Source organism: Diabrotica virgifera, chromosome 1 (genome assembly GCF_917563875.1).
Source record: "Diabrotica virgifera virgifera chromosome 1, PGI_DIABVI_V3a".
Lineage (NCBI taxonomy): Eukaryota > Metazoa > Arthropoda > Insecta > Coleoptera > Chrysomelidae > Diabrotica > Diabrotica virgifera.
In genome coordinates this window covers 284,403,716-284,425,390 of record NC_065443.1, presented here as the reverse complement: position 1 = coordinate 284,425,390, position 21,675 = coordinate 284,403,716, and the positions used below count along the sequence as shown (strand labels likewise).

The window sequence follows — 21,675 nt, the reverse complement described above, 5'->3', positions numbered from 1 at the left end:
AAAATTAAAAAAAAAATTTTTTTGGAAAAAAGTATATAAATTTTTTTTGGGGATAGCTGCAGATCTAATTTTTTCTTAGTCTTGTGTATTTGATCAAACACTATATTTCTAATTTTTTTCAGATTTTTCTGTAACGCTGGTCACCTTCAAAAATCCAAAAAACTGTTTTTTAAGGGGGTTTTGGGGGGTTTGAACGTTTTTTTCTGATTTTTAAATATTCTAAAGGACTCAGTTACTTCAAGTTACATATGACCTATAAAAACAAAATTAATTTGATATATTATGAAATCTATAAAATTGGAAAAATCCCCCAAAACCCCCCAAAAAACAGTTTTTCGGATTTTTAAAGGTGGGGAGACTTACGGAAAAATCTGAAAAAGATTAAAAATATAGTGTTTAATAAAACACATGAGATTAAGAAAAAATTAGACCTGCAGCTATTCCTCAAAAAAAGTTATAAGCTTTTTTGAAAAAAAAATTCTTTTAATTTTTTGAGGTTATGTACACTATACCTATAGGTCTATAAAAATAGACATGTTTTCTAAAAGCCTCAGATATGCGTGTGAATTTTTTGAAATTTTAAAATTGATTGCATCCCATCAAAAGAAAAATAAAAACGAGAAATGAAGTTTTTGATGGAGGGGACAGGGGGAAGGGGGTGGTGGGTTAAAATTACATTGAATCCTATGTGTTAATCACGTAGAACTTAAAAAAATAATAAAAATTTAATTCTGTTAGTAAGGGAGGGTCATTTTTAATTTATTTATCCCGTCCATAAGTGGAAAGTTTGATGCGCCACTGTCGACGCATGTGCCACTGAAAAGTGACGGCACAGTGTTCAAACGTTTTCTTTTAGGTTCTACTATTTAAGTTATAGGGTCACATCGTGTCTAAAATGATTAAGAAATTTCACCTATAGCGGCTCTTAGTCTATAAAGAGGGACAGTAGAACCACTCTTAGAAAAATTGGAAGTAAAATCTTTAGTCGCGCATGGCGACCGTGCAATGTTGGCAGTCGCTTTTGCCCCACTCTCGCATTGCTAGTCGCATAGAAAAGTACGGCTTTTAACAGGAAGAACCCGCATCCACCACTGGTGAATTACCAATTGCGTACTGCCGGTGTTACTTCTTGAGATCAAAGTGCCGACATGGAAGAGATTTTACAGGTGGCAGGACTATGATATGTTATGATCAAAAAAACTGTAAATATCAGAGATAATTGCGTAATAGAGGTAAAAGGGGTTGAAGTTTAAAATTTGAAAGCTGCACCTATCAGCACTATTGAAGGTAAACTGTTAATAGATCTTAAAGAAGGGTAATAAGAAAAGACGATGATATATTATGATAAAAACTGCAAAGATCTAAGAGAATTCCATAATACGTCAAAAAATGAATTTATAAAAAATAAGTACAAGATAAGAACTACTATATGGAGATTTGTTGATATATTATGATAAAGTAAGAAGTTCAAAAACCAATAATTTTCTACCTGTATCTTCAGATTTCTCATTATCAATATTTTTCTCTTTAAGAGATTCTTTCTTGGCTTCCATCAGCAAATGGATCATGTCAGGTCGTACTATTCCCCGCTCTTCGCGCATTTGGATGGTATCTTCCACAAGCCTTTCAAAGAAGTCATTAACAGTTGCATCAAATACTGGTAAGCCTAAAAACTATAAAGTCAAGATTAGAGAAATAGTAAACCCTTAAAATAAATAACAATTATGATGACACGAATGTTCAATTTTTCACATGCAAAAAATAATCTATTTTTTGCTTTATGATTTCAGTAATTATTCTCAATCTCAATTTTAAACTATTCCTTAGTCCACCCCTGACCATATCCTACTGCGGACGTTACCCCACTCCCTACCTATGTACAGACAATAATTATGCTTGGACATTGTGAAAGAGGTCACTTTCTCTCCTAGTACTGCACGTCTAAGGGTTAACTTCTTAAGGGCTAACTCCTAATTTGATTGTCACTCACCGTGCGCTGACTACACATCGGTCTCATTGGTGCTACCAGCCCTTAGCCCTAGCGTACAGATCTGTTTTGTGTAGCTGCCGTGGATATCAGTTGGACCTTTATTTGGGTACCATTACCGTTTAACAAACGATCGCATTCTTTACCCAATAGTCTAAGATCGTAATTCTACATAAAGTTATCGTGAATCCATTAAAGACAGGCGTATATGCACTATTTAATTCGCGAGTGAAACCGGCATATGTGTTTAATCAAAACGCGAGCAGTGACCAGTGACTATACAGGGCTTAGTTAGATTTTTATAAGCTTACAATACTATCTGTTTATCATCACCCTTTCTTAATTCCACTTGAACCAGCATATCCTCATACAGTCCGCAAAAACTGAAATTATATGAATAATTTCATGTTATATACATGCCTTTATTGTACAACGAGGTTGATGTTAAAGCATTCACTTTAAGAGAACATAAATGTTCCGTTCGAAAAATGGACAGTTCCTTCGATAAGTGATAAGTCAACAATTTAAGTTAAACAGAGAATGAAAATCTGGCATACAAATAATTATATTAATAGCTTCTCTTGACTTACCTCATACAGAGCTGGCCATTGTATCATAATATTAAACTTAATAAGGTTTCCAAACCCACTAGTAAAATTAAACATCTTCTTAGCCATATCCAAGAACTGATTGTTGGGGTTTTTGAAAGAATCAACAGCGAGACCAAACGATGTAGATGTCAATACATCGTTGGTGAATCTTTTAAAAACCTCCTTCAGTTCTACTTCGATGACGTCTTCATTTTTCTGCAAGAAATGCTCCGTGAAATTCTTCGCACAATCGGTAATAAGGCCGAACATAATTTTTAGTTTATTGGACGTGAACGAAGGGGAGATGATGTGTCTTATTTTTCTCCATCTTTGACCTAAACAAAATTAATTAACATAAATAAAAATAAACTACGTTTATAAATAAAAAGTCTTACGACCTTAATAAATAATTATTCTTGACTAGAGACGCATCAAGTCAAACTAGTTTGATTTTATTCAACAAACTTGACATGAGTTGAAAACCAAACTTTTTTTGTAAAAAAGTTTGACTTGACTTGATTTCAATATCTTTAGGTTTGACTTGAAATCAATCTTCTTCAAACAGTTTGAAGTTTGAATATCATATTGTGCAACGTGTTTATTTCCAATTCTAATTGAGAGCGTACCGACTTTTGTTTTGACTTATTTGGATAGGTCTGAATCTGCTACTTCGCAAATTAGTTTGTAGTTCATATTATTAAGAAGTATATGCTTGGCTTGTTTATTACGTTCATTTTGAAGTGTGTGCTTTGTGAAATAATATCTGAACCTGTATATTTTTGGGCTCAAAATAAGTACCAGATCAAATTAAGTCTGATTTTGAAGGTATTCCCAGTGCAAAAATTAAGAGAAAAAAATCTGCATACTTGTATTATGTAAAAATAAAGAACAGCGTTATAAAATGACAAATAGTGAACTAATTCTTTAAGACGACATTGCAAAGTCGCAAAAAATTCATTAAACCTACTCAATCAAAAATATAATATTTTGTTGTTCCTTCATAAATTTTTGTTAAAGGGACCGTTCAAGTATTACGAAACGCAATTTTTGAAGCTCTTACAACCTCTTTATCCCATCTGTATCTATTAATCTTTTGTTGTGAAGAAAGGTCCAGCTATTTATTGCAAACACGTGTTACTGTGCTTGATCTGGTTAATACAAATTTTAAGATTTTTTCACTTGAATACTATTGTCCTATTGTAACAGGAGCAGAGCGTGAGGGGGCAATATAATACAATCCAGGGGTTCTATGTAAAATATAAACGAAAGTTGAAAAGTTGGGAGATTGTGATTCCGTAGTTTTTTTTTATTTAAGTTAAAAAACAATGTTACGTAACGCGCTGTTCGAACCCCCTCCCCCCGTATAACGCGTCGTAACGGTTTACATAGCCCCCCCACCCCCCAACTTACGTTACGTAATACTTGAAAGCTTCTAAAGTAGATTAAATTACACTTGGTATGATAAAAAAACTATTAAACGAATTCTTTGTTTTAATCTAGTAACACTCAAATATAAAAAAGTTATATCGATAAAACGAAACTTGCCAGCAAGCAGTTCTAAGCATACACATTTTCAAAAAATTTACCCTATTTTGATTACAATCGCTGCCTGTATCAAGATACTTTTATGTGGCACTCATTGTATTATTAATTTTCTTATCTTAATTGGCAACTAACATGTCAATCTCGACAAAAAAAGGATATCTACTAATAAATAAATTATTTTTCAAACTCTTTCAAACTAGTTTGACAAACAGTTTGAATTTTCAATCCTGTACGATTAACCAGTTTGACTTGACTTGAATTATTTGTCAGAAGGATTGACTTGAGTTTGACTTGAAATTAAGTCAAATTCAAGTCAAGTTCAAACATTCAAGTCAAGCTTGTGCAACTCTAGTCTTGACTATTAGGATTAAGACAAAGCAGTACCTATACAAGAAGAAACATATGAAAGATTAATCTATTTGTCTTATCAGTGCAGCCATAGGTGTTGCTAATAGCAATTACGTAGACTTCATCATCATTCATCACAGATTCATCATCATCAAGGCCTTTTATTACACTGATGGAATGTTTGCCGCTCTTACATGCATCTCTTTAATTCGCTTATTGTGCGGCGAACGACTTCACATTATTCTTATGAATTGCCAAATGTTAGTGTATGTATGGCTTTCGTTACAATTTTCTTCCACTCATTTCGATCTGCGCAAAGGTGCCTCCAGTTTCTCACTTTCAGAATTTTGATAACTTATGATCTGGCCTTCCATCTCTCTCAGGTTTGGTCTTTGAGTTTCTATTGTTTACATCTGGTGACCTTCATCTTCTTCTTCTTTACGTGCCATCTCCGCGACGAAAGTTGGCAATCATCATTGCTATTCTAACTTTTGACATTACAGCCCGAAAGAGTTCAGCTGAGCTGCATCCAAACCATTCTCTGAAATTTCTCAACCAGGACATTTTTCTTCTACCCATGCTGCCTTCCTTGAATCTTTCCCTGCATTATTAATTTTAGTAGTTCATATCTGTAACCACGTGTAATATGGCTCAAATATGGTACTTTTCTGATTTAAAATAAGCTAGTTTGATGGAATCCAGTATATCTCTGCTGTTCATCAGTAGTATTGCAGTCACTGAAGGTTTTCACCTCCGATTTCGTTGAACCTCCATCGATTTTCATGAAAATTGGTGAGTAATTAGAGGATACCTCAAGGAACAAAGGTGACATGATGCCAACTTGCGCTTTTACCCTTAGGGTGGATGCCACCCCTTCTCGGGGGTGAAAATTATTTTATTAACAATAATACCATAAGTCGATAGAGGGACATATTATAAACAAAATTTGTTATATAAAGTTATTAAAATAAATAAACACTTTCTGAGTTATTAAAGACCAAAAATTTTATTTTTCCTTAAAAAAATGAATGTTTTAAATCGGTTTTTCACGTATAAATCAAAAACTATAAGCTTTTATAAAAAAAGTTATTATTACTGAAATTGAAGATAATAAAAAACTGAATACATTTCTCATATAAAGAACTAAACTAATGTTAGTTCAAAGTGAGTTATTGGTAATTGAATGTGTATTTTTTTCGACGAGTACTCAAATCTAAGTATTCAATTTTAAATAACGGGAAAACGATGCAATGTATAAAACATTCCTGCTAAACATTTGCCAAAGTACTTCGGAATACCTATCAAATGAGCTTCAGAACAAGGTAATTGCGTCGAAATTAAGCAAGTTATAATGAAAATAAAAGAACCGTTTCGAATATTTTAGGAAAAAGTGAAAAATAAAACATACGCCATTTCCACAAAAATTAAAATTTATAGTAATCCTTACAAGAACTTCTTTATATTAGCATAAGTAATGTGTTCGATAATTTTGACCGGTTTAGAATGCATATTTTTGAAAAAGAGATATAATTTAAAAAAATAATAATTTTAAAAATTATTGTAATTCTCATATTCTTTTGATAATAGCTCCAAAAATACTCAATATACGCAAATAATTATATATAACCAAATTTTAGTTTTTTCTGTGCCAAATATTTTATCGGTTTTACTATTTCTATAGGGTAACAAATAACCGAGATAGAAACGTTTAACTCTTAAATTTTGCTGTGGGAACCATGCAACCGGGGTAATTTACCTTTTATTTTAAAAAAATAGTAAGGGGTTTAAAAGATTAGGTCGAACGTGCTTAAATAGAACTTAAAATTATATTTCAAACAGTTTTTAGATGAACCTGATATCGTAAACACAAACTGGGTTATTAAAAAAAAACAATAACATTTTTTGGAAAAATTTTTAAAAGATAAATTTTGAAAAAATTTTGGAGCATAAATTTTAACGTTATCAACATGTTCGGGGGCTCATTTAATAGATATTTTTAAGTACAGTGGAACCTCGATAACTCGGATTAATCGGGACCGCGACCGATCCGGGTTATCGAAAATCCGAGATAGTCGGAGAATATGGTAAAAATTAATAAAATACGGTATACTTACAGATAAACTCCGTTAGAATTGAAATAACATGAAATATATTTATAAATATGCACAGTACCTACTCATTAAAATTACTAAAAAAAACACCAAACCCAAACGTAAGCAAATGGAAGCGAACAATACAAGACACACAATACTAAAGACCATTGTTTATAAAAGAATTTTTTAAATAGTCTTTCCTAAACAATGCTGACAGTTTGAAATAAAAAGGAATAGATACTACAGACAGGTGGCTGTTGTTTCTGCGGCGTGTGCTGAGTCATTTTTAATATCGTATCGTTCAAATTACACACATAAGTACACATTATCTCTCAAATATTATATTACATACATTTTTATTGTTGAAAGGTTTATCTGATAATTAACTATTTTGATTGGAAATAAGCCACAATTAAATTGAAAAATACAAAATATTGAAAATCAAAATGTTTATCTGATGAAAATCGGTCCGGGTTAGCCGGACTTCCGGGTTATCGGGGGCCGACTTATCGGGGTTCCACTGTACTTTGACAAATGTTTAATAAGTTTATGTTATAAATTGCATAAATTTCCCGTTATTTCAGCTTTAGTCCTGTCGCCAGGGGGAGTACAACGGCCTCCTTTATTCAGATGGACTTACCCAAGTTTTTTTCATGTATTTTGACCCGTAGAATACGAATTTTTTGGGTAACAGTTGATCCGGATGTCCATAAGATTGTTATTGACCAAGAACTTGAGGAATTACATAACCGCGATCTCTCGCAAAACAAAACATTTTTTGGTATTTTTTGGGTCATTCTAAGCAAAACATGTTTCTACAATTTTTTTCGTATGATGGCTAGTTTTCGAGATAACCGCGGTTGAACTTTCAAAAAATCGAAAAATTGCAATTTTTGAACCCGAATAACTTTTGATTAAAAAATAAAATAGCCAGTCTGCTTACCGCATTTGAAAGTTTAAGTAAAATTATATCGGTTTTAATTATCTGCATTGCTAAAAATTTATTTTTTTATTGTTTAACAAAGCTATAAACACATAGTGTTTCCCGTGCCTTTACATGCATTTTAACGCATGCTACGTAGAAATAGCCTCGATTGCACTAGTACCTATTCTACCTACTCGTTAGATTTTAAATGAGAAATCATAGAAAACATCACTCACGCACTAGGTGTTTGTAGCTTTGTTTAACAATAACACAATAATTTTTTAGCAATGCAAATAATCAAAACCGATATAATTTGACTTGAACTTTCAAAGGCGCTAAGCAGAATTGCTATTTTATTTTTTAATCAAAAGTTATTCGGGTTTAAAAATTGCAGTTTTTCGATTTTTTGAAAGTTCAACCGCGTTTATCTCGAAAACTGAGCATCCTACGGGAAAACTTGTTAGAACATTTTTTAATTAGAATGACCCAAAAAATACAAAAAAATGTTTTGTTTTGTGAGAAACCTCTGTTATGTAATTCCTCAAGTTCTTGGTCAATAACAATCTTATCGACATCCTGATCAACTGTTACCCAAAAAATTCGTATTCTACGGGTCAAAATACATGAAAAAAACTTGGGTAAGTCCATCTGAATAAAGGAGGCCGTTGTACCCCCCCCTGGCGACAGGACTACTTGAATACTTTGGAGTTTTTTATTCGCCGAAAAAAATATACATTCAATTACCTATAACTACTATTAGTTAACATTACGAAGTTTTTGTATTAAGGGGTGTATTTCATTTTTCCATTAGCTTCAATTTTAATAATAATAACTGTTTTGTAAAAACTTATACTTTTTGAGTTATTGGGGATATTTTTAATAAAATAATTTTCACCCCCGAGAAGGGGTGGTATCCACCCCCAGGGTAAAAGCGCAAGTTGGCGCCTTTGTTCCTTGAGATATCCTCTAACCACTCACCAATTTTCATGCAAATCGATGGAGGTTCAACGAAATCGGAGCTAATAGCTCATATCCACCTTCAGTGACTCCACTATAGCTCGTTTTTCCTTCTCTCCAGGTGTCCCAGCGATCTCAGTCTCTACACTTTAAATAATCTAACTATATCTTCTCCCTTTATAATGGCTCTTATTTCATGCCTTATTATTTTTCATATTTCTCCTTTTTCCATTCTTATCCGGCTTATAATTTTTTGAGGATTTTTCTTCAATATTCTGAATCTTTCGTGTATGTGTGTGGTGTGTGGTTGGGATATTGACTTCGAAAACTATGGCTTCATTCGCTTAAGTGAATCTTCCTTCTTCTTTACCTGTGAGGCACATTGTAGCAGCTGTGTATGTAAGTAAGTGCTGATCTGATTTCAACTCTGTATATTTTCAATTTTGTATTTGTGGATAAGTTCTTGTCCTTAATTAGTATATCTATGGTACCTCCAGTATGTTTTGTTGCCTGCTAGTATTTGCTCCTTTACGTGCCAGTATTTTGGAAAAATAAAAATAAGTTTAATACCATCATCATCCAGCCTCAAAATTCCACTGCTGGGCATAGGTCTCCTCCCCCTGTTTCCAACCCCGTCTATCTTGCTCCGCTCTCCAGTTCTTATTGAGCCTTCTTAAATCGTCAGTCCATCTTGTAGGCGGTCGACCGACGCTTCTCTTGTCTTCGCTTGGTCTCGATTCCAATAACCTCTTTGTCAATCGCGCATCTGTCATTCTGGCTATCTAGGTATCCTGTCCATCCCCAAGTTGAATACAGTCGGAAAAATGAAACAATACCCATGAACGATAGAAAAAGACAGCAGATACAAAATAAGTGATTGATGTGATCGTTCATGGGTATTCTTTCATTTTTCCAACTGTATATAAGTTGAATAGTATGAATTGTAGTCCAGGAACCAAAGCTTTTCACCTCGCAACTTTTACAGAATGGATCAATTTGCTTAAAAATTTAAGAATAAGTAGTGGATAGTCCATGGATCAAAATTTATATGATGCCGACAGGCGCTTTTACCATGGGGGTGGTTGCCACCCCATCTCGGAGGTGGAATTTTTTTATTATATTTTGACCGAAAAAGTTAATAAAAACATTCATTCTGAGCAAAAAATGTTCTATACATTTTTTTTAATAAAATTAATAGTTTTTGATTTATTCGCTATCGAAAGTGTTAGTTTTATATCTAAAAAATCAATGTTTTTCGATGTTATACTCATTTACTGTTCACTCAATTTTTGCCGTAGAACAAATTTTATTAAACCAAGTTCTTGGGAATTAAATTACCTACAATTTCATATTTAAACATTTTTTCGTATCTCTGATGTTAATCTTCCTATTCTGAAGAAATGGCATTTTTTACCAAATTGCAAACATCCGTTATTCGCTTTAAACTTCAGTTTTTTTAAAACTAAATATTCTAAGTCAGTCAAACTTTCTAGAATCAGAGGTGAAAAATAGGAAATAGCAAAAAAATTCTTCTTTAAACTCCAATTTTTCTAAAATTATGCCTTTTAAATAGGTCAAAGTCTGTGGCAAATAGACTTTGTCTGATGCCAAACACACACACACACACACACACACACAAATAGGTCAAACTTCTTGGGCGTATTGACAATACAAATATAAAAGGAATTACAGAAAGGTGAAGACCAATTTTTAATTAGAATGGTAGTTAGGGAGTTTTTTTCACTGATCTTTTCATAGAGAAAAGCAGGTACCGGCCTTTTTTTATCATAAGTCGCTTAATTTTCATGGTAGAAGCTTTATATTATTATTTTTTAAAAGGTCTAACTGTATACTTAAAAAAAGAATTTTTAAGTTTTCCTTGAAAAATGCAAAGTTTTTCCGTTATTTGGCTTTGAATATTTCAAATTATGCATTTGACGAAAAAAGCTAACTTTTATCATGCTGTATCTCGGTTTGTGTTGGTCTTAAAGATATTATAGAACAAGAATTTGATTTGTGCTACTAAAAGATACAATTTTAATATCTACAGTTTTTTTATTAAATGCATATTTTTCGAGGTATTCTCAAAAAAACCTCTAAAAAGTCGATTTTTCATCGAAAACTGTTACTTTCAAGCGCGAATAACTCGAAAAATATTAGTTTTACGAAGAAAATGTAAAAAACATTTTTTATTTTACTTTTACTTTTTACATCGATTTACATGGTTAAAATGTAATAAAAAATTCCCGCCTCCGAGATGGGGTGGCAAGCACCCCCAAGGTTTTAGCGTGCAGCGGGATGATATAGAAAATGATCCTTGGACTATTCCCTACCTTCTGTGAAAATTTCAAGTAAATTGATGCTGGACGAAAAAATTGCGAGCCAAAATGTTTCATTTTCTCGACTATTAGCAGAAAACTGATTAAAAATTTTAACTATTTATAATGGGAAATAAGCCACAATATTATTAAAAAATGATTTTTATTAACGTTTCGACGCCCAAATCGGGTGCCGTTGTCAAAATACAAAATACTACTAACATAAACAAAAATGTTGTTGCTTAGTAAAAAAAATTCTTCTAATAATTTATTTAATTTGACTCATTTATATGAGATCTCTAACGCGAGAATTTTAATGTCACCGTTGTATGTGGTTGTCTTTTTAAAGACAGATCACATGCTATGATTTTTTTGTGACGGATATTCTTGAGTTGGGGTTGATTTCATGTAATCTAATGAACTATCTTTCAGTAAAGTCGTCCCAGGAACGCAACTCATAAATATTGGCAATATCATTTTAAAGCAGGGGTGGGCAAATACCTTTAAGCGCGGGCCAAAATGAAATTTTCAACATGTGTCCCGGGCTAGAGACCTATACCCAGTATGTACGCTGCGCACACGCTAATGTTTTTGGTGGAGGTTTTTCTCTGCCCCAGAAAGTTTTTTGACATAAATACTATAAGTATAATTCTAAAACATTTGGACAAATACATTTGACTGTTAATAATAAATAATAATAATAATAAATTGTCTCACTTGTGTGTATATTCGAACAATTTGTTCTCAGTAAAATTACGAAATTTTTGATATGGTCCATTATATTAAGCCATAACAGGGATACAGATAAAAAAATGAAATTCAGAAATTCAAGAGAAGCCTTTTTGAAGATGAGGAAATTTCTGAGCAACCAAAGCTTTAATCTGCAAATCTGATATCGGATGGTAAAATGTTATGTCAAGTCAACCATCATAGTCGAAATTCAAAGGTGTAACGTATGTGGTATGGTCATGTAGAAAGAATGGACGACGACAGGCTGCCAAAACAAATTTTAAAATGAACGCCAAGGAAAACATGCAGAGAGGAAAGCCGAAAAAATCCTGGCTGGGTGGCATTCAGAAGACAATGTCGGAAAGGAACCTCCATCCTGGCGAATGCAACGACAGACGAAGCTGGAAACTGGGAACCTTAAGGCGGAGAGCCCTATAAAAAACCGGGATGATAATAAAAATGTTATGTCCACTCTATTCTTCGTTATTGGATTGTTAATGCTAACTTAGTGAGAAAGCTGGAAGCTTTTGAGATATGGCTTTTTAGGAGAATTTTGAAAATACCATGGACGGATCATATTACGAACGAAATAATGTTGCACAGCATGGGAAGGAACAGAGAAATTTGACCATCATTAAAGGGAGAAAGGCAGCAAGGAGAAAGGGCACATACTAATAAATGATAAGTACGTTGTTGTAAGATGGTGCAGCAGCTGATTTTGAAGGGTAAAATCGAAGGAAGAGGGTCCTTGTAGACGACAAATACGCTGACCGAAAAATATTCGAGCCTAGACCGGGTTAAACACACAGACGCTTTTAAGAAAAGCAGAAGATATAGATTCATTATTTATATGAACACTACAAACACTAATACTGTTGATTTCAACAAAATCGCATAAAAGAGATTAAGAGCGTAGGCGCAAAAATACGGATCTTTGGAGGACTGATTTTTAAATGCAATCCTTTTTTGCTAATCCTGAGAAAACTAATAAATATTTTTGAAAAATTTAAATGCAAAAGGAAAGATTACATTATTACCGAGGGCCAAAAGTCCCTTAGAATAAACAAAAAGTTTCTTTTGAATGAGATATCTAAAATTAAAAAGTCACACTAATTTTTTTCTTTTTTTTTTCACCCCTGCGACTTACTAAAATAAGCATTGTAGAAGTTTTCAGGGACTTTCGGCCCTCGGAAGTATAATTTTCTCAGAATTCGAAAAAAATGAACGCATTTAAAAAGCATTGCGCCTATGCTCTTAAAAAAAGCTTGCGGGATTGTTCAGCGGGCCGGATAAAGTAAGCAAAAGGGCCGGATCCGGCCCGCGGGCCGCCTTTTGCCCACCCCTGTTTTAAAGTCTTCTACTTTAAAATGTATAATATGTATCTGAATTGCCGATATAAATGAGTCAAATTAAATAAATTATTAGACGAATTTTTTTTACTAAGCAACAACATTTTTGTTTATGTTAGTAGTATTTTGTATTTTGAAAACGGTACCCGATTTGGGCGTCGAAACGTTAATAAAAATCATTTTTTAATAATATTGTGGCTTATTTCCCAATATAAATAGTTAAAATTGTAAAAATGCCACAAGAAAATAGCTTCAGAACTGATTAAAAACATTGATTTTTTCGATATAAAACTAACACTTTCGATAGCGAATAAATCGAAAACTATTAATTTTATCTAAAAAATGTATAGAACGTTTATTTTTACTAACTCTTGCGGTCAAAATATAATAAAAATTCCCACCCCCGAGATGGGGTGACAACCACCCCCATGGTAAAAGCACCTTTTGGCATAATATAGATTTTAATCCTTGGACTATCCACTACTCTTATCTTCAAATTTTCAAGCAAATCGATCCATTCTGTAAAAATTGCGAGGTTTTATCCTATTTTAAGCTTCATTACTTGGACTATTAATTGAATAAGAATAATAATTGAAAATTTAAGTAAGAGTTACTTGAATTCTAACATTAACGTATTAAGTACTAGTCGCAACTAAACACTTTCTCGTAGATTTCAAGTCCATAAATGACTTAATTATTTTGAAATTTTCAAGCACTATTCCAAGTACAAATAGGAGCATTATTTGTAGTGAAAGTAAAGTACCTACTTAGAGCACTCCTCAAAGAACTTAAGTGCCTGCTCACTTCAAGCCCTTTCATTAGTCAGTAGTTACTGCAGTATTTGGCAAGACGATTCGATTTCTATCTTTATTTTAGTCCTAATGGTGGAAGTATTGGTCATAAATACTTATAACAAGATACTAAAGTATCTTTCATCTACATACCTTTAATTATGAACAAACTCTTGCCCCACATTGGTTCAAACTTCTCTGAAATCATAAACTGATGATCGGTGAAATGGTTAAAGTGTTTTATAGTGAGCTCTGTGATCAGATCTGGATCTTTTAGCACCAAAGCAGGCTTTGAGAACTGATAAACGCCGAAATATCTAAAAATAGTATATACTCGTATTAAATGGATTGAATTCATTTCATATTTTAAAGCAACGATATTGGTTAAGACTTGCTAGGAATATAGGAAAAAGCATGGGTATTGGTTAGAGGTCCTAGGAATAGAGGGAAACCAACTGGGATTTAAAAAAGGTTTTGGCACTATAGAGGCATTATTTACTATACAAACACTCATAGAACGGTGTCGAGATATTAACTGTGGCGTATTCATATATCTGGTTGACTTTGAGAAAGTCTTCGACAAAATACAACACAGAAGGCTTGCCAACATATTACGGAACACATCAATAGATGCTCAGGATGAGCATCATTACAAAGGGCCTAGCCGGGAAGATGATGAAAACTTCCCCCAACTCGATTCGAATTCCATATAGGTCACCGTTTAGCATATATAGTGAAACTTTTTGTGTGTCTATTATCGTGAAATTTCGGTCGAATTCTTTTTAAATGTTTTAATTTTTTTTTGAATCCTGAGAAAACTAATTATTATTTTTGAAAATTGAAATGCAAAATAAAATATTACAGTATTATCGAGGGTCTGAAGTCCCTGAGAACCTCTATAATGATTATTTTAATAAGACACAGGGGTGAAACAGAGAAAATTTAATATGATTTTTAATTTCAAATAGGCATACCATTCAACAGAAACTTTTTGTTTATTCTAAGGGACTTTCTGCCTTCGGTAATAATGTAATATTTTATTCTGCGTTTAAATTTTTCAAAAATACTTATTAGTTTTCTCAGAATTCCAAAAAAATGAATGCGTTTAAAAAGAATTCGATCGAAATCTTGCACCTGCGCTCCCAAAAAGGATTAAAGTGTTATACATTTTTGGAATTACTATTTCAAACGCTTTTAAATAAGCTGTCACATGAAGAGTCACCGCGCCTGTCACCTGAAGAGCGATCGTGTAAGGTTCGAAACATTGATGTTATAATATACTTTGATTATTTTAAAAATCGACCTGTCCGAGCGTTTTGCTTATGTGCTAAAAATAAATAAGTTAATAAGGGGACGGGGGGAGTGTAACACTTATTCCAGTACACTGTATAAGTGAAATCATATGAAAAATCACACAGTGTAAAGTCCTTTAGGTTAATGACAAAAAAGGGGGATTTAAAAAATTATTATTAATCAATTAATATCATACATTGGGCTATTGCATTCAGTAATTATTAATATAAAATACGTTCATAGTAGGAATGAACGAAACTGATTGTAAGAATGAATAGAATTGCTTGTAAGAAAAACCGTATTTATTGTGGGAATGAACGGAATTAATTGTAACAATAAACGGAAATAATTGTAGAAATAAACGAAATACGTTAGGAGAAATAACCATGGGCGCCCATATAAAAATTTTCAGGGGGGGGGCAGACGTGAAGATTTTGCACATTACATTTTGTACACTATGGATAACAATATATAGTTTAAAGCGCCCGAAAAGCTAGGGGGGCCACGGCCCCCCTGCCCTTGGGTATGGGCGCCTATGGAAATAACACTGTTATTGACACAACGAATAGTCTTCGTCGGTCAATTAATGACGTTGTTGTTTCAATAAATATTGTTCGTTGACTCAGTGAACAGAGTTCGTAATATCAATAAATAGTGTTCGTTGACTCAGTGAACAGAGTTCGTGATACCAATAAAGTGATATTATGGTATACATAATGAATGTTCATCCATTCAATAAACGTAATACATTGGCTCAACGAACGAAAATAATGAATTGATGAACATCGTTTTGTTGTCTCAATAAAACCAAGAATTGGACAAATTTTAAGTATTGCGTTTGTTGTCTGAATTAACATTTTTATTGATATTACGTACCTTTTTCGTTGAGTGTTCTTAAAATACATTAGTTAACAATTTTGTTTGCAGCATATCTCGCTTAGTTTTAATGCAATGGACCTCTAATATAGCTCATTTTAAAGGTCTTTTTTCAAACACTACAAAATGTATTAGTAGCATTATTATACACCTAAAGTTGACCGTCTCTCTGTTATTTCAAGTTGAATACACCAATTTGAGAATGTACCAAAAAACAAACTATTTTCACCTACCATATCTCTTTTTGTATTATAACTAGAAGATTTATGAAGGCAAGTGTCTCTTTGTTTTTTTATAGCCTACAAAAATGTTTAATGTAGTTTTTTTAGTTAGATGCATAGTTTTTCAGGTATTCGCAAAAAACCGTTCGAAAAGGTATTATGTTTCAATAAAAATGGCCAATTTTCAACAACCAATATCTCAAAAAGTATTGAGTTTTCAAAAAAAATTATAGAACAGTTTTTGCTTAGAATTAGGTTCTCTAGCGCATTCCGTGGTAATTTTAACCAAAAAATTTTCCACCCCTAATGGGAACGACCCCCAAGATAAAAGCACACATCGGCATAGGGTAGACTTTGAATTAGGAGATAAGTAGAGGCTAGGCCCAAAATTTCATTAAAATCCATGCAGTAGGATAGAATTCGCAGGTAATATCCTATTGCTCCCATTGACTGACGTATATTTATGTTTTTTTAATTTTTGAAGTGATCCGGAAATTGTTATTAAATAACATATAAAGAAAAACAATTTCCTGAATCGCTTCGAATAAATTTTTTTAGGACTGTCTCATCGAAATAAATACTTTTTCTCTCTTGGTAATTTTTTGAAAAATTCCTTCCTTTTCGAGTTATTTGCAATGTTTTGTTGGAAAATGCCTTAATTAGTGAATTTTTGGGTTTTATTAAGACTCCTTCTTCTTCTTTTACGGCACTACAGCCCAAATTGAGTCTTTTCCTCCTTTATTGTTGGCCTCCACCCTTGCTTCTCTGTGGCTGCTCTTCTCCATACACTGACTCCTAAAAGGGCTTGTGCGTGGCTGTTTACTGTGTCTTTCTTGGCTTTCCAACCGGTCTCTTTCCCTGCATTCCGTTTTCCTGAAGATTCCGTTTTCCCTCACAGATTCTAGTATTCTCCTCAGTACTCTCCTTTCGAATGTGTCGAGTTTGTTTTTGGATGTTTCTTTCAAGACCCATGCTTCACTGCCATAACATGCTATTGGTCGAATTAAGGCTTCATAGATTCTCATCTTTGTATTTCGGTGAACATTTTTAGACCGAAATATATGGGAGATGGCAAAATAAGCTCTGTTTGCCTGCGATATTCTCTTCCCTATTTCTCCATCTTCTGATCCGTCGGCATATACCTAGTTCTACTCCCAGGCGTGTAAACTTTCCAACCTCTTCAATGTCATCTTCATGTAGGTATAATGTTTTGTGGGACTATATTACTTCTCGTCTGTATCATTATTTTTGTTTTTACTGTGTTAATTTCTAGACCTAGTCTTTTTGTTTGCTTTTTAACTCTGCGTATGTTTCCTGTGCTCCTGTTGATGTTCTACTCATAATATTAATATCATCGGCATAAGCGGCCAGTTGAACTGTTCGGTTGGTCAGTAGGTTTCCTCGTCCAGTTTGCATTTGCCTAACCGCATACTCCAGTGCCAGGTTAAACAAAGTTGGGGCCAGCCCATCTCCCTGCTTTAGTCCCTGCGAAATTTTGAAAAAGTCTGTCCGGTGATTTTGTATTCGTAGTCATACACATGCCTGAGTTTCATCCATTGTGGCTTTAATGAGTCTAATTAGCTTGTGTGGTATTGCCAATTCAGCCAATATATTGTAGAGTTTGTTCCTTTTGACTGAGTCGTATGCCTGTTTGAAGTCTACAAACACGTTGTGAACATCAATGTCGTATTCCCATGATTTACTCAAGATCTGTTTGACTGTAAATACTTGATCCAGTGTCTATCTTCCCCGTCGGAAGCCCGTCTGATACTCTCCAATAATATTTTCTGCTAGTGGTTGGAGCCGCTGGTTTATAATATACATGAGGACTTTAGAGGTAGACTGTTTCAAAGGCATATTTAAAATATCTGGATCCAAGTTTTCAGCGAGATAGAAACTCTTTATCTTTGTCAAAATATTCTTATTTGTACTTGAAGGTTTAAAGATTATACAGATTTTTGAAGAATTACAAAATTAATTTATAAGGTATTTAGAAAAAATCCCAAATACATATCACTAAAAGGGCCAGTTTCACCAACGACACATAGTAGTTTATTCTATGATTAAAGTTATTCGACCAATAAACTAACATTTCTCCATTTTACTAACGCCAAATAAGATTTATTTTACTTATTTATCAAATAAATACTTAATCTTCGAATAAATTGGTAAGTTAATCTCGCTGTAAATATTTATAAGAAAGTAAATTCGCCACTTTAACTTTAAATTATCAAAATTGTATTGAAACAAAATATAATATTGTGTTTCAATTTATGAATCAAAGATAGAATAAAAATTTAATTTTTTTAATATAACGCGGGCACATAAATTTGATACACCCTGTATATTGATTTGTAAATATTTATTAGAAGTTAGTTTTCACCCAAGGTGGTTTCTCCTTAATGAATTTTTCCAGGAAGAATTAAAAAGATTTTTGTAAATAAAAAGTGAAACGAACATTTATTTAGGATTATAATTTTAAAAAAGATTGTTTACGGGAAAGGTAGAACCACAGGTAGATGTAATTAATAGTTCTTAGAAAATTAAGGTAAAGAAAGTTTGGAATTTTAATCTCTTTTTGTTTAACCCCGAGTAAATTTTGTAGAATTTCCCGAAAGTAATTATTATGATGGTAGGAATAATTTTGAAAGTATGAGTGGTTTTTCGAATGAAAAAAGAGTGGGGAAGAAGAAATGTCTCTGATGGGTTTGGCAATTTGGAATGAGAAGGAGAGAAGGTTGAATTTTCAGATAGTTTTAAAAAGAAAAGGATTGTGTTACCGGCATTCGAGAAGAGCAGTCAAAAGTTTTCGTGAGTAGTTCAGAAGCAAGTACTAGTGGTTGTTTTTGATAGTGAGAGTAGCTGAAAAGTGGAACGAGAGACAAATCAAATCGAGAAGAAATACCTCTTTGATTCTGTAAAGTCCAAGAGAGTAAGTTACAAGAATTAGCGTTATTAAAATTATTTGTGACACCAAGTAAAAAAAAGATACTTGGGTCTCAGGAGATTATTGTTGAGAGAAAGAGAGGAGAGAGTTTTGGAGTTTATTGAACGAGTACTGGCAAAAAGAGGCCTGGCTTGTGTTTTGGAGAAATAGTTGCTGGTATTATGCTGGATTGTTTGCTGAGAACGGAGAGGGCTTTGATTGGTAGCCTAACATAATCAACAAGGAGGAGCTGTTTGGGTCAAGAGGTGTGTGAATCAAAAAGGTCAGTCAATAACCTATGTGATAGATTTTCTTTATAATCAGAAGTTAAAGTTTTTTACGTAAAAGCATATGCATTTAAGATTCCAACATTTCAAAAATTTAATAGGAAGTATAAGTAATTTGCGAATACCAAATTTGTTTGTTTAGCTTGTTTTTTTATTAAGGGTGTCAAGAACAAAGCGATAAATATTTGTTTGAATTAGATTAATTTATATGGTAAAAGTTTCTTTTGGGCAGTTATGCCCACAGGATTTAATTGATAAATTTATAGAGCATTGCTTTTGATAATAAAGGTATTTGTAAGGGTTTATTTATGCTTTTTCTATTTATTTCCTTTTCCTATTTTATCCCGATAAGGATCAACTACGAGATACTGAAGCCACGAGAAAGGATAAGTATAACCTAAGAGAATTTAATTAAATTTTTTTTAACAAAAGGTACCCTGAGATTTTTTCTTAATATTTTTATGTATGATTTGCGTTAATTAAATAATTGATCAAATAAGTAATAATTAATATAAAAGTAATAGAGAGCAGATCATAACAATAAATATAAATGTCTAATAAATTTTATTCGATGAATAGCTACTAGCTATTCATTGATTTATTTGTTGTTGATGAAACCGGACCTAATTAAGGCATTTTTTTTAAATTAAAAATAACCAAGAGAGAAAAATATTTTATTTCGATGAGGTAGGCCTACAAAAAATTTTATTGAAGCGATTCAGGAAATTGCTTTTTAATAGTTTTTTTCTGAAGGTCGTAGACCTGGATCCCGCGTACCAAAAAGAAGTTGATTAATAGCAAGCTGAAAATTTGTTGATAGCTTAACGGTGTCTAGTCTGACAAACTTTGATTGATGTATGAGAATAATGGAACAGGGTACTGGCGAAGCGTCCATGTAACCACTGTTCCCATTGGTAACAGTTAAAAATCTTGCGAATAAATATTGTATGACGATGAATAATTTTATTCACCAATATTTTTACCAATAGAAATATATTATTATATTATGTGGTAATAGTACCTAACTCAGTAAATAGCCAACTACTCGGAGACACGAAAATATTGGCGAGTTTATGTGACTCAGTTGCACTTTATTATACTCTGTTACCAGACTCATTTCTGGTTACAATGGTTATACACCCACACTGGCGCTCGGGACCGGGTAATGACTAAAAATTTTGAAGAAGCGACCGCGGCGGCATAAGCACGCTGTGTATCAGTAGCGCTGTTACCAGATTTAAAATTGGTGACAGTACCTATAAAAAGTGTGCGTGCAGTTAACCATGGATGAGTGTCGCTTCTTAATCGATCAACTACTTGAAAAGTAATTCTCCTTGTATAATTTTGAAGAAAAAAATGAGATTAAAAATGAAAGACCTATTTTAAACAATTTAAAAAAGGAATCAACAAAAGTAGTTCGATATTTTAAATTTAGTTGGTACAGTGAAAATCCTTGGTTATATTATGGTTGCAAGAAAAATTTACTGTATTGTTGGCCATGTCTTCTGGTTTCTACAGAAAAATGGGTAGACCAGGTTCACGATTTAAATAGTGTTAGAATTTTTAAAAAGGAGACATGAAATTTCTCCGTTACCTACATGTAAGATGTATACCCAATTTGAATCAGTTTCGCAAAACAAAAATCCAAAGTTCTCTTAACCAAGCTTTTAAAGTAAATATTGCTAAACATAATGAGTTTGTTAAAAAAAATAGATAGGTATATCCTTAGCACACTTATAAATAGATACTGTATGTTTTTGGGCCAAACAAGAACTAGCGTTTCGTGGTCATTTTGAGTGCGACGACTCTGACAATCCACGCAATTGCAGGGAATTGTTAACATTAATTGCCAAAAAAGATAAAAAATTTTGTCAACATCTAGAAACATCTGTTTTTTCGAGAGTTTCAAGTGATATACAAAATGATATTATTGAAGCTACACTCACCGGCACAAAATTCCGCCACCCAAAATTTTTGATTAAGTTTGACAATTTATAACTTTATTGTTTGTGCTCCGATTTTCAAGATTCTTACACCAGTTAGTAGGTACCTGTATTCATATTGTTTGGTATTATTCCGGTAACAAAAAATTTTGCTTGCATGTCATTGTACAGGGGTGAAAGGAAGCGTTGTATTTTCTCCTAATTTTAAAAAATTCCGTGGAAAAATGGAATAGCTGATTTTGTTTCATAGTCCTGTCATATTTTCCCGGAGACATCACCAACATTTTGTTTTTTGAATTATCCGAATATCTTTTTTACCATTTTTTGTAAATAAAAACACTGATTGACTCATACAATTGAGGTTTAATTGATAAGATTAGAATGGCCCGCATGCAGTCCAGATCTCAATCATATTGAGCATTTATGGGATGAATAAAAAAAACTATTTGCCGTCATCCTAGGCCTCCAGAAAATTTGGTACAGTTATGGCCCTGGTA

General features: G+C 33.0%; 1 protein-coding gene across 3 annotated transcripts in view; it reads right to left on the bottom strand.

Annotated features, from left to right (window-relative positions):
• The window catches only part of LOC126884890 (cytochrome P450 9e2-like), a 58,960-nt gene that overhangs the window by 8,466 nt on the left and 28,819 nt on the right, over positions 1-21,675 (bottom strand). For all 3 annotated transcript variants that reach the window (XM_050651200.1, XM_050651203.1, XM_050651202.1), the window contains exons 3-5: positions 13,786-13,949; positions 2,578-2,912; positions 1,490-1,673 (exon numbers count right to left, since the gene is read on the bottom strand). In XM_050651200.1, coding sequence (XP_050507157.1) covers positions 1,490-1,673; positions 2,578-2,912; positions 13,786-13,949 — 683 coding nt within the window. The remainder of the gene's footprint in view (positions 1-1,489; positions 1,674-2,577; positions 2,913-13,785; positions 13,950-21,675) is intronic.